Here is a 13,388-nt window from a genome sequence, read left to right as displayed (position 1 = left end):
CGCTCCGCCCACAGGCGTTGCGGGGGCGGAGCGAGAGGAGAGTTTGCCACGCGGATGGCGTTGTTCCTCCAGGTTTGACTACTTCGGATGAATTACTGCGGATTACTTCATAGCCAGCGGAACCAAACCGGGGCAGCATCTGCCTTCTGGTTCAAGAGAGGACCCTGGACGAAATGACCACAGAGCCTCCATAAAATAAAGGGGGAAAAAAAGGCAGTCCCTTCTGGCAGGCACCCAATGGAACCGAGATAACCCAAGAGAAAAGAAGGATGAAGAGGGAAAAGGAAATTGCAGGCACCAGCTCTCAGCTGGCACTCAAGGCATCCCTTCCAGGTCAAGACTACAGAAGTGCAGTCTCTTCCTGTTTTATACGTAGGAAGCATATGGGTGCACAACACGGCTGTCCCAGTGTGGCACAAAATGTTTTAGAGACAACCAGATACAGCCACAAAAAAAGTTAGAACACCAGCTGCAAAATATTTCATTATGAAAACCCGGTGCGGACAAGAGGGGCTTGAGAGCATGCGACCTAGAGTGGTGTGGAACTAGTCCCGCTGCAGTTGGTGGGAGCAGGGGTGAAGAATTTTCCTGCCCTCCAGAGGTTGCTAGACTCCAACCCCCATCACCCGCCAGCTTATATGGGCACCGTGGTCAGGAATGATGGGCCTTGTAGTGCAACATCTGGAGGGCTGTTCGCTTAGAGGTTACTGTGTCAAAAGCTCTGCTGCAGGATAGGAGGAAGGGCATATTTAGAGCCTAAAGACCAGCACCCGCTTTCAGCCCTCTTAGGTCTTCCTTCCTGCTTCTTGGAACGTAACTCTTTTCTCCCATCCCTGCTATACTTCTTGCAGGCACCGGCTTTTTGTCAGGTTGCATTTCTTTCCAAATTGCTTCTGCTCGCTTTCCGCATCTTTCTACTCAAGGAAAAAAAAACAGCTCAGATTAAGAGAGGATTTTGCAAGCTTGAAGCGCACATACCCGATAAGCCAAGCCTGGAGCAAGGATTTCTAGCGGGAGAAGACGGATGGATTGGAGCCAACAGCCAACTCCCACCCACCCCCCCAACCCGACTGTGCAACGTTAATGGGACTGGCGGTTCCCCACAAAGGGAGTCGAGCCCTCGCTTGCCTTTCATGGCCCGAAGTCCCACTCCAGGCTTGGGCTTTGCTGCTGATCCTCAAGAGGAGAACGGCTATTTTTAACGCGAGCATATGTAATCGGACAGTGAGCCGGGCTCTTGAGGACATCTCCTTTAAGCAAGGGGAAAGGCAAACTCTTTGCAGCTGCTTGGAGACCGGAAAGGTTGTCGCCTGTTGCAGGAAGAGCCAAAGCTTCTGTTTGGTCACACTGAGAACAAGAGCAAAGATAAGCTGCCCTTCTTTCAGGTTTGGCTGGAAAGACCAGCCTGCCATGCCCGGTTCTTGTGTCAGAAAAGGATGAGGAAAAAGGGAAGCGAAGGCTGCAGATTCCTGAGACAGAATGGTGCCAGGAGGCAGGGTTTGATTAGAGCAGGCACCCAGCTTCAAGATTCTTTGCTACTCCCACACCATCGACGCCTACTCCTTTACTACTGCTGTGGTTCCCAACCTTGGGTCACCCAGATGTTCTTGGCCATGTGGGAGACTCGCCCAAGGCCATGCAGCCAACTTCATGGCGGTGTGAAGATTTGAACCCGGTCCTCCAGGGTCCTAATCCGACACTGTAACCACCGCACCCTGCTCAGTTATCCTTCCAGTTCCTCAGAAACCTGTTCCCCATCACCCCCCAAATGTGAATTATGTTTGTGACCATTTGGAACAAAAAAAGAGAGCGCTCAACTGTGCAATCCCTCAGCAAAATCCAAAACCAGAGTTTATCGGATTACTTGATTAAAGGAACAGAGCCCTGTGGCATTTTGATGATGGGCAAATTTATTATGGCCTTTGTTTTCATGGACCCCAATCCACCCTTATCTCCAGAAGCAGGCGGAGCACCAAAGTTCCTGCCGTCCTAATTAAGTTCTTAAGGCAACACAGGAACTTAATTTTTGCTGCAATAGAGCTGTACAGTTATTTCACTGGAAACCGCCTGAAACGCCCCCGCATATTCTTTCCACTCTCGGCCGTCAATTCCCTTGCTGAATCTAAATATTTTCCTGTAAGCACTGTGGATGCAGATTTTATCATCCTCTCACCTGCCAAGACGACAGGGTTGGGTTCCAAGCAGGTGTCAACTCATGGAATGGCTTCCTCCAGGTGCTCACCCTGGGCCTCAGCAAATACAAGACTTTGCCCAGGCCGGTCCGGGTTCAAGGATCGTCTTGGCCACTTCCACTGAAGGGCCTTTTGTGCCGTCGGGGCTTTGGCTCCCTGTGTGCAAGAGGAAAAGAACTCTGGCCTCCCTCTGAAGGGATATTTAGCCTTGTCAAGCACAACGAGATGGCAGAAGCTGGTCTAATCCACCTTGGCTGTTTTTCCTACTTTTAATTAGGCTCGTTCTCTGCCCTGGTGAGGTTGAAAACAAGCTTTGCCACTGTATTTAAGGAGCTTTAATTAAAATATTTATAAAGCATAATGCTCTTGTACTGAGAATTCAGCAATTCGAACATAAGAGGCGTTGCTTTACTTGAATGGTTTGCCTTGGGATCCTGTGTTAGTTAGTTATGTGCCCTCAAGTCAGAACCGGCTTCACCAGTTCCATTTCCCCCGTGAGCTTCCATGGCTGAGCAGGGATTCGAACCCAGGCCTCCTGAGTCCTGGTCCACCACTCTATTCACTAGAGAGCATAATGAGTATCTCTGGTACTGTGTTAGTCCTCAGTCCCCAAAAGTTAAGGCTATGCATAAATCTATACAAGCAGCTAGCACAAGGTAGTTATGAAAAAGGGTGTTGCTACGATCTTCTGAAACTCTAAACTTCTTTAAAACACAAAGGTCCTGCAGCAGCTGCCTTCTCACCCTGGAAATGTGGGATCGTCACCCCTCCCTTCCACTTCTCCCTGCAGAAGGCAAGGTCGGGGAGCGGGTCCTTCTTTTCTGCGCAATGGGGCCAAAACCTGCCAGTCTGGTTCACCGAGAGTTGTAGGAGAAACTGCTTGGAAAGTGCAGCCAGCGGCGGGCAGGAGTGGGTGACAGCACCCAGTGGTCCAGCTGGAGAGAAAGCCTGGGCAGACTGCCAGCTAAGAAAGGCCGGGCAGACCTCCTCAGTCCTTGCGCGGCAAATGCTGTGTGGCTGGGCTCCTGCCCCCACCGCCCCCATTGGGAAGCCCCCAGTTCTGGTCTTGTTTGAATCCTGAAAAGACCAGGTCAGAAAGCCTCCCTCTTACACCATTAGCCCCCCCCCATCTGCAACCACACGGGTCCACCTTACACCAGCCTTGCGAGTAGAAAAAAATAAGGTACTTGATATGGACTGAGCGTAAAGATAAACACATGATAACAGACGCTGGCTACTTTATTATGATTTCTTAGGAAAGAAAGAAATCCGTCCAAAGACAGATAACCTTTCCTTCCTGCTGGTCTCTTCCCTAGATGGGGGCCTCTTGCTCAGGATTTGAGTCTTTAGCTGCCAGCACCTCAGCGGTGGGATAACCATTCCAGCCAAGAGCTCAAGGTCAACATGAACCTCCCCAGACTGATAAACGCCAGGGAGGGAGAGACCCACGCTCAAGGGCACCGAGGAGGAGGAAGATCGCTCGAAGCGGGCTGGCCGTGGGAGCTGGCCAGGTTCCCAGGAATGGCTGAGGTGGGCTCGCCTCTCCCGTGCCCGCTCTGGAGGAGCGGTGGAGGTCTTCAGCCTGCCAGAACCCCAGAGACACCCCGGTGGGGAGGGGATGGTTTAAAAACCCGAAACCTCATAGTTCTTCTGCAGGGTCCCTGTTTACACCGAACAGCCAAGGGTTGAGGAAAGCATCTTCTCGGCTACGTCCCGAATTTCTTCTGATAGACAGGAGGGGGCAGCTGGGCTTTGATGTCCGCCACGGAGCGCTCCACCACCACCAAGGAGTTCTCGTCCAAGAGGTCCACGAAAAGAAGAGGCTGGTGGTGGGAGAGAACAAAGGAGCAAATGCGGTGAGCAGAAGCAGGGCTTGCCTGCTGGGGAGCCTCGCTTTCAACTTGGCTCCCCCGGTCTTCTCCCCAATGCTGGCTGCCTATAGGTTTTGGCACAGCTTAGAGAAATTCCTCTTTGGGACGCGCAGGCCCAGATTCTGCCAGCCACTGACGTGGGAACAATGCTCCCATGCTTGCATTTCGAGGTACTGTACATGGAATTCTCTTTCAGGATGGGAATCCTCCACTGTCCAAAGATCCTGGAGGCAAAGGGGCAATCTCAACTGTTGCCCAGGTTTCGGTCCTGGGACTTCCCTGGGAGGCTGTCCCTCCTGGCCTCGTGTACACAAAGTCTGAAGAGAAGCCCTCCGAGACCCATTCTCCTCCCATCACCCCATTCCTCATGGTGGCTCACCAGGTGCCTCCGAGGAGCCCAAAAGCGGGTCCCGGAGGCCACCGCCTTCTCCTGCCGCTGGGCTTCCATTGGCTGCCCGAGGGGTCCATTTAATCATCTTCCCGGCTGAAAGCCTCTGGTCCTTCCCCCTTGCTCCTGCTCCTTCGCAGGGGCCTCCGGCTTGAAAGCAAAGCAAGGGATGTAGCATTCCCGGCCATCCTCCCTCCTTGTTCAATTCTGCACTTCCGGAGGGTCCTGGATCCCGGGGGAGGGGGCAACTGCCCTTTCAACAAACCCTGCAGCCAGCTTAATCCCAGCCCAGTTTTCCTTCCTCATCCCAGAGAAGACTTGAATGGTTAGGCAGCAGAGAAAGCGGCACCACTGCCTAAGTGAGGAAGCCACGTGGTGCCCCCTCCATATTTCCACCCTGCTCGGGTGCCCAGATACTAACTGGTTGGCTGTGCTCCCTCTTTCCTTGTTGTGTGGGTTAGGTTGGGGTGAGAGAGAGACAAAGCGCATGGGGTGTTTTTCCCAATCTGCTGGTCCCTGATGCCCCTCCCTGGATTGCTCTAATCCAGCTTTAAATCCAACTAAGATCATGGCTGCTTCCTCATCCTGCATTAATTAAGCCCTGCTCAAGCGTTCTTAAGTGTGTTTACTTAACACTCCAGGAGAGGAACGCTTTTACTCCCCGCCACCACTTGGTCATGACTTTATAATAATAAACCTTGTGTCCTCCAGCCAGTTCTCCTTTAAGGGCAACCCTTGCCAAGGCTTCCCCGGTACAGCGATTACTCAGAAGAAATGTTTTCCATTCCTTCTTCTGAAGGTGACCCGGGACTGGGCAGCTTGTCCAAGGTCACCCACGGCGCCTGGCTCTTCTCCCTGGACGGCCAGTCTTATTTGGGGAACAACCAAACTTCTGCTGTTTGGCTCTGCGTCCAAGCACCCCAACTCACTGAGACGCCTTACGCAGGAAGGAAGGGAACCAGAATGTAGATGCACCTCCACCTCTGGAGGCTCCTGAGAGAAGACAGAATGGTTCTCCTCCTACAGGTTGGCTCACCTGGAGCGCTTACAAATTACGTGGCTGGGCAAGACCTTTATGGGAATCGCTCCAGTGATTCCCATAAAGTTACAAATAAGATGGGCTGTTGAGTTTTGCAATGTGTCTTTTTTGCCTACCCGCTGGGACTCCATTTCTATGAATGGATCACGGGGCCACTTTCTATCTCTGCACCGACAGCAGGGATTCCCCTCTTCAGAACTACTACTTTTCATGCAAAGTAAAGCCAAGAGATGTGTCCATGTGTGTGTGCGTGCGTGCGTTCCCCTCTTACTTAAGAATCACCGGAATGATGCTAAAATCAGGAAAAGGCTGCACAGGTGCAGAGTTCCAAACTGCTAGCTGAGGAGAAGCTTGAAACCAACACGCCCACTGCAGCTATTCCCATCTAAGAAGCTCCCCCTGGCCTCAACACCATCCGCCAGGTGAATTTGGGACATGAATAACAGCACAGAAGTTTGGAACTGCCCAGAAGAACTTGATGCACAGCCTTGAAGAAGCTGATTCCTCATTGAAAGTTCACTGTTAGGTTTTTGCTTTTTGAGTTCTACCTGGTTAACGGCCAGGTAAAGGCATCACCTGCTCCTGCACCTGATTCATGCTAATTAACGGTACATTGACAGAAGGACAAATGTCCTCTCCCGCTCTACAGAGCAGCAGCCCTCTGCACATGCTCAAGAGACCCACCTGGTACTTCTTGCAGATCTTAAAGGCGTGGCCGTAGGTGCGCCGGGCGGCTTTAGACATCTGGGCCAGGGTGATCTGGTTGTGCAGGATAGCAGTGTCCTCTGGCAGTGGCTGAAAACAATAATCAGGTCATTAAACAAAGTGTTAGAAAGACTGGGAAGATCTGGTGGGGCCTGAGTGAGTGGGACGGGGCGTCTCTTCCTGCCTCCGGCAGCAGAAAAGCCTGGGACGGCATGGCCCTGGACAAGGGCTTACCAAGGACTTGTCGACGATGCAGAACATGAAGGTGTCGTGGAGGAGGAGGTAGGAGGCCTTCTTGGGGTGGAAGGTGATGTGGGTGATGGGCGTGTCCCGCTGAAGCCAGTCCTTGTGCAGGCCAAGCTGCTGGAGCTTCCGGCTCCAGGCTGTGTATTCCTTCTCTGTGATGCTGAACTCAAACACCTGGGGAGGACAGAAGCAGCAAGGTGGAGAAGGGTTGGCGTGGCTCCACGGAGATAGAGCTCCCCCTCCCCTCCTGCCCCTGTCTGTGTCTCACGCATCAAGCCCTTTCCTAGAAGCAGAAGAACCCAAATCCATAAGGACTAGAAACGTGAAGGAAAATGACAATGGAGCCCTGCCTCCCACCTCCAGGAGAACACTGGGCTCAGGGCCTTTGTGGAATACATAAAGTCCCGGTTATAGGCCACCTTTGAGAGCAGCCAAGTTATGTACAAAGAAGCCCCCCCCCAGAAGAAGACAGCCTGCCTCCGTCTCGAATCCAGGACTGACACAGCTGGCCAACCGGCTATCCAAAGCGAAGCTCGGACGTGTTACCGTACTTTGCCTTCCGGGAGATGTAAGCCGTAAGAGCAATTGATCACTCATGGCTGTGAGAAGGAATCCCATCCCTTGCACCAGAAGCAAGATCGCCGACCCTGCCATCGTGCAACAGGGCCCGACAGCAAGAGCAGGAGGAGGAAAAAAAACTCTGCACAGGCAGAGGGCATGAAGTCTTCCTCTTCCCTCCCCCTCCCTGAAAGAGCTGTAGCTCTTGTGTTCTGAGAGGCCGGCTATGAAAACACAACTCACCTGCTGGTCCGAGTGGGCGACGACCAGGTCGTTGGTCCCCGGGTGAATGGCCAGGGCAGTCACGGGGCAGTCGTAGGCAGGCAGCGTGCAATGGAACTGGGCAGGGAGGAGATACAAGATGCTGCTGGAGAGAAGGAGGCGCCCTGCTCCCTCCCCCAACTCCACTGACACCCCCCAGGGATGCAGGCGCCCCCTCCCGTTAGCCAACGTTGCATCCTTAACAATGACAAGGAGCCCCGCAGGGGTTGAGGCACCTGGCTGCAGCACCAGAGGTTGGGGGCTTGATTTCCCCACGGGGCCTCCTTGACACGGGATGGACTGGATGACCCAGAGGGTCCCTTCCAGCTCTGCCCTCCCAAGACGGTGATGTTGATGACAGTTCCCCTCTTGGAAGCCCGGGAGCAGGAGAGGAGCAGAAGCCGTTCCCTTCCAAAACAAGGAGCTCGGATAGCCCTGAGGCATGGATGCAAGGCCTCGATCCAGCCAAAGGCTTCAAGTGGCTAGTTTCATCTTGAGTAGACCCAGGGCATCCGCGGAACTGACAGAAGTGTAGACGTACCAACAAGTCCTCATTCATTCCATGGAGCTACACCCGCTGGGCCTGGCAGCTGGATTTAACCCAAAGAACCCAACCCATGGCTAACTTATTAAGACCAAGAAGAAGGATCTTTATTAAAGTTTGGCTTTCCCTCCCTTGGAAGTGCTGCTCGGCTGACCTTGGCGTCCTTCAAGTTGTAAACGTTGATCTCCCGATCTCCGCTAGCCGCGGCCAACCACTCACCGTCGGCGCTCACCGCCAACAGGTATACGGCGTCTCTCGTCTCTAGGAGAAGAGAGGGACCGTGTGAAATTATCATAGAAATAGCTGAGATAAGCCCTCCCGCTCGCCCGATCTCCTGGGGTGATGAAGAGGTACGACTACACTTCAAACACGAGCTTCTCCCCATTTTTTTCCAGCTGCACAATCAACATTCCGGCTTTTAGCAAACGGAATTGAAATGGGAAAAAAATTAGCAGGTGAATCTGCACTTTCCATTTGCAACTCCCTTATGAAGATGGTTTGGAAACTTAAGTTTCTCTAAGAGAACAAAATACAGGCTCCTTTCCTTTGCCTTTGCCTGCTTACTATACTTTGCTTTGGGATCTGCTGTCAATGTTTGTCCGTTGGGTATTTTTTTAAAGTCTGCCAACCTCTCGGTTTACCTGAATTTGGACGCAGTGTGTGCAGGTGTTTGCAAGTCCCCGACGGTAAAAGTTTAAGAACATGCACAGAGCCACAGTCTGAAGCCACAAAGAGCTTGGTGGAGTCCGTGGAATAAAGGAGATGGTGAGCGGAGCGGAGCAGCTTGGGAATATTTGGAACCTTTTGGGAAAGCAAGGAGAGGTCAAGGGTCACCACGACCCATTCTTTTACGATTCAGCTGCCGGTATCGCTCACATTTCCTCCAGCAAACCCAAAGTGGTGGACAAGGGTCTGACTGCTCCAAGGTCACCCAGTAAGTCCTAGGGCTGAGAAGGGAATTTGAACCCAGGTCTCTCAACCCATTAGCCACTATAACATGCTGGTGCTCCGAGACCTCAGTGGAGGTTCCCTCACAGCCAGGATGGTCTTCCACACGCCTGTGGCACCCTATGAAGACTTCTACACCTAACCCAATGCGGTCACAAAGAAGCCACCCGCCCAACCTTGCACCGAATCTCCACTCACCCTTTTGAGGGCAATCTGGTCCCCGCTGAACTGGAGGCGGTGCAGGCAGAACCTGGAAGCTGTGGAGTAGGCGATCCAGCTGCCACAGGGGGAGACACCACTGCTGCTGATGTGCTCGGGGCCCTAGAAAGAAAGCCGGATGATCTGAGGAGCTGAACGGGAGTCCCCGGAAAAGGCACGGGGGGGGGGGGGCTAAGCCAGGAACACATGGAACGTGGGCACATTCTCACCCCTGTGTCATTTTCTGAGGATTCAACCATGTCAATATGTCAGTAAACCTCCATGATTTGGACTGACTTCCAAATCAGGGTAACTTCAGCTCTTCTGGATTTTAACTCCTTGGATTCCTAAAAGAGGTTTCTGGGCATCACCCCCCCCCCCCAAAAAATATCTGGAGAGCTAGAAGCTGAGAATTATCATTTAAAACCACAGCCATAACAAGTACAGAAATGTTTTCAGCTGATGCTGGATAGAACTGGATGCACACGATTGTCTTCCTGGCAGTCCTTGGCCAACAGAGACAGCGAAGGAAGAGGCGAAAGCAACCTACCGAGAGCAACCTGAGGGATAAGGGATCCCAGGTCCTCTTACCTTTGCTTTGAGCTGCAGCAGGTGTTCTGGGGGGCTGGACAGAGGCAGGACTTCACCAGATTCTCCTGCAACAAGGAACAAGACAGTTCGGACATTCCACAAGCCAGCCCAGGCACACTGGGGGGGGGGAGCCTCAGATGGGAGAAAGGAGCCACGCTTCTCACCTGTGGCATCGGTGGCCCCGAGTCGCCAAAGTTCCAGGTGCTGAGGGTACTGGAAGAGGAGGAGGCGGGCTTTCCGAGCACAAGAGACCAAGCATCTCTGCAAGAGGAGGGGGAGAAGCAACACTTGAGTAAACTTAGACACCCAGTGTGGCATAGGGGATAGAGTGATGGACTAGGACTTGGGAGGCCTGGGTTCGAATCTCCACTCAGCCATGGAAACTCTCTGGGGGTGTGCAACTGGTTAAAGCCATGCCTTAAATAGCTCACTTACCTTGAAAGTCCTATTAGGGTCGCTATTAAATTGGTTCTGTGGGCATGTTTCTGCCAGGACAGCAACGGAGGAGATCTGATCCTGTAACCTCAGTTGCCCCTCTACCCTTCTAAGGATCAAATCCATGGGGGGGGGGAAGAGGGGGGGAAGGCATGCCGGGCCCCATCAAGAAACAACCAGAGAAGAGAAGGTACCACTAGCGACCCTGGAGGCCCACAGGTGGCCCACTTACATGAGGAAAGGTAATCTTCCGGAGAGCAGATTCGTACGTCTTGGATTCCACCTTGTCCATCAGCGGCCGGATCACGAGCTGGCCATCCAGGCCTGGAGGAGGAAGAAGCGGTTGGGGGTTAAAGCCAAGCCATTTCACAGCAGATTACACCCCCCCGACGCCCATCCAGACGGTCCGTTGAAAAAGTCTGGAGGGGGTTGTCTGAATTGATATTAGCAGAGCCTTTTCTCATCAACCGTGACCCGACTTTTTTCTTTGCAAGAATGCCCAGGATTGAACCGAGAAGCCCCTGCATCCAAAATTGACGAGTTTATCTCTCGGACTCCCGCGCATGCAGCTTTTCTCCACACTATACCTCCGGAGATGAATGCCGTTGCAGTGTGTAATACCGTCCGGACATCATGCGTGTGGAACTGAAAGGGTCTGGTCCGCACCCACTGGTGCTCAGCGCTGCCCAGTTTAACTGGCAGCCGTTGGAACTGGTACACCATCCCCTCTGAGGTGCCCACCACAAGGCTGTCTTCTGCCTGCGTAAAGGATCAGGAAGCCAAAGGTTAGGAAAGGGGGCGGCGTTACCGGCGCAGACCAAAGCTAAAACCTCGGTCTGTGCAAAACCTCAGCTGGTGATGGAGAAAACAGTACAGATCAGAGCTCGACAACCCAGACCCGAGGTTGTCATGTTAGTCAGACGGACAACAGTCGGTCTAATTCAGCCTTTGGCCGCTTGCCCCGGGCGACCAGGCTCCTCGGAGAAACTCTGTGTTGCAAGAGGGGCCACCCACCTCAGACACCGCGACGGACAGCGCAGCAGCCTTGCTGACCGGGTGCTTCGACAGCAGCGTCCCCATCTCGGAGTCCCAGAACTGCACCTTCCCCGCGGAGTCTGCGCTGACGATGGTGCCGTCTGAAAGGTACACCAGGTCCCACACCACACACTTCTGGCTGCGGGGGCCCTGCAAGCGCCGTTCGACCTTGATCCGCTGGATGGCGTGGCCTGAACGAAAGCAGTCAACCCTCACAACACGTCAAGATGGCGTGACCAGCCTCCCTCCCTGGTGGGAAGAGACGGGCTGGTGATCCCTGAGAAGCACAGGGGGCGCTTGGTCCTGCTCCGAGCTTTGTTCGGTCGCAGGCACCGAGGGCGGCACCAAGGGGTGCCTGAGTCCCAAACTCACCCGATTTCACATCAAAGATGCGGAGCAAATCAATGGAACCAGCCGCAACCTTGGACCCAGATGGGTGCCAGGAAAGAGACATGATGCGCCCTGTGGGGTAATGTCAGTCCGGGAATTAAACATCGCGAGACCATTCCATTCCATTCCCTCTCTCTCCCTCCCTCCCTCCGTGCCTGCCACTTCTCTCCCCTGGCATCTGGAAGGGTCTTGGGCACACACAGAGCAGACCCACAGATCCTCTCCGGCTCCCCTCCACTGGCACAGACCCGCCACCCCACAGCCACCCAGGACCCACCTTTTTGTCGGTCGAACTGCCTCTCAAACTGGATTCGATCGGGCAAGACAAGGAAGAGCTTGATGGATCCATCTTCACAACCCACCTGAAGGGATGAGAAGAAGAGGGTCAAGCAGCCTGCCCCAAAGTAGCCTCCGCAATCACAGAAGCCCCGGGGCTGACCAAGCCACACTGGGGCATCCATGGATAGAAGCACAGGAACGGCCCTTAGGCTCAGGGCAAAGGCGGCCACTTGAGGACATCACCATGATTGTGAGCCGCAGGAAAGGGGATGCTGAGAGGAAACAGGACAGGCGGAAATGAAGGGAGATGGGGTTGGGGTTGCCAGTTGTCCAGCTGTGCTTCCTTCTCTCTGCTGCAAAGCCAGAGCGAAAGCATCCTCAACAGGTGAGCGACTTCTGTTTAAAGATGCTCACCAGAAGGGAATTTAGTCTTCTTCCGAATAACTGATTCTCCGGCCCAACCCATCCTCCTGTTAAAATATTTTTTTCTAACATTTCACTATCTAGTCCTGTCCTCTGGAGTAGAAGAGGGCAAATCTGGGCCTTCTCCCCGGTTTCAGGAGTTCGGAGAAAGCTCCTGCCTTTCCCGCCTGCTCTCCCCGGGAGCTACTTACCGCCAACTGGGTCCCAGTCGGGTCAGGCACCATGCTCCAGACGGGCCCTCCAAAGGCATCCAGCGCATATTTGACCCGCAGCTTCTCTAGGTCATACTCCACAATGTCCCCGCTTAGGCCGGCACCGAAAAGCCGGTCTCCTCCCGCCCAGCACAACGCCTCCGGGATCTGCGTCTCGTGGCCTGGAATGACCTGGAGAGAAATCAGCCGAGATAGGGAAGATGCAAAAGGAAGGAAGGAACCCCCCCATGCTTCTTTTGTCGGCCTCCTTCTCTCGCTCACGGACATACCTGCGCCCTTCCATGGCTGCTTTTACTTGCTCAACTGATTTGCCATTTTTTGCTTCCTAGGAATCCAGGATTCCCACCCCACCCCACCCCCGCAACAACAAACCAGACTGAGACTGAGAACGATCCTTGGCCCAATTCTCCCTGAATCCCCCCAATTTCATCACCCGTCCACCCTCCCTTTTCCTTCACCCGGTCACCCAGCTGAACTATCCCTCTTTCACCCTGAACCCCCCTCCCCTCTTCTCCCCCCCCCCAACTTCGCTTCTGCCCTGTCCTCCCCCGTCTTGGCCCCATTTTTTCTTCCCATCATCCCCTCTCCCAATATAATAACCCTCTTGGATTTCCTTGTAAGATTATTCTTCTTCTTCTTTCCTTCCTTCCACCCAAGAAAAGCCTGGGAGGGGGGGGGGAGCGTCTCCCTTTCCCAACTCTGGCCAGGAGGAGAGGAGTCACCCCGCCATCATCATCATCATCATCATCCTCATGGCCGCCATACATACACCCACAAACAGACTGCCCCGCGGCCCGGGGAACCTCCAGGGGCAGGGGCAGTCTACCGCGCCGGTGGGGGGGTGGGGGTGGGGGCCCCTCACCTTCTCCAGGAAGGCGTTGGCGTGCAGGGCGAAGACCTCCAGGCGGCCGTCGAGGCGGCCCACGGCCAGGTGTCGGGGGCGGCCCGGGGGACCCCCGGCGGCCAGGCAGCGGACGCCCGCCGGCACGAAGGCGAAGAGCCGCGCCCGGTGCACCTCGAACTCCCCCATGGCAGGCAGGCCGCGAGTCGCACCGGTCGAGCGCCCTGCTTCG

The 13,388-nt window shown here is 54.2% G+C and overlaps 1 protein-coding gene across 1 annotated transcript; it reads right to left on the bottom strand.

The window, feature by feature from the left end:
* Positions 1-3,413: 3,413 nt before the first annotated feature.
* On the bottom strand, positions 3,414-13,375 carry UTP4 (UTP4 small subunit processome component). The gene is made up of 16 exons (XM_072980413.2): positions 13,178-13,375; positions 12,295-12,486; positions 11,679-11,763; positions 11,384-11,473; positions 10,991-11,202; positions 10,564-10,735; positions 10,209-10,300; positions 9,706-9,802; positions 9,542-9,606; positions 8,951-9,073; positions 8,446-8,605; positions 7,959-8,065; positions 7,243-7,338; positions 6,430-6,615; positions 6,175-6,285; positions 3,414-4,015 (listed from the first exon to the last, which is right to left on the bottom strand). Exons 1-16 carry the CDS (start codon positions 13,343-13,345, stop codon positions 3,899-3,901), a joined length of 2,073 nt encoding a protein of 690 aa, XP_072836514.2. The 5' UTR covers positions 13,346-13,375; the 3' UTR covers positions 3,414-3,898.
* Positions 13,376-13,388: the final 13 nt, after the last annotated feature.

Source organism: Pogona vitticeps, chromosome 10 (genome assembly GCF_051106095.1).
Source record: "Pogona vitticeps strain Pit_001003342236 chromosome 10, PviZW2.1, whole genome shotgun sequence".
In the NCBI taxonomy this organism is placed as follows: domain Eukaryota; kingdom Metazoa; phylum Chordata; class Lepidosauria; order Squamata; family Agamidae; genus Pogona; species Pogona vitticeps.
The sequence above is the reverse complement of the archived record's forward strand: the minus strand, read 5'-3'. Positions and strand labels throughout refer to the sequence as shown.

What these genes read in the sequence shown, in the direction of transcription:
- UTP4 (XM_072980413.2), bottom strand. Translation starts at nt 13,345, where the DNA reads ATGGGGGAGTTCGAGGTGCACCGGGCGCGGCTCTTCGCCTTCGTGCCG. An exon ending in CATCTTTGATGTGAAATCGG is followed by an intron (nt 11,203 to 11,383) that starts GTGAGTTTGGGA and finishes GCTTTCGTTCAG; the next exon opens with GCCACGCCATCCAGCGGATC. An exon ending in GGAAGATTACCTTTCCTCAT is followed by an intron (nt 9,803 to 10,208) that starts GTAAGTGGGCCA and finishes CTCCTCTTGCAG; the next exon opens with AGATGCTTGGTCTCTTGTGC.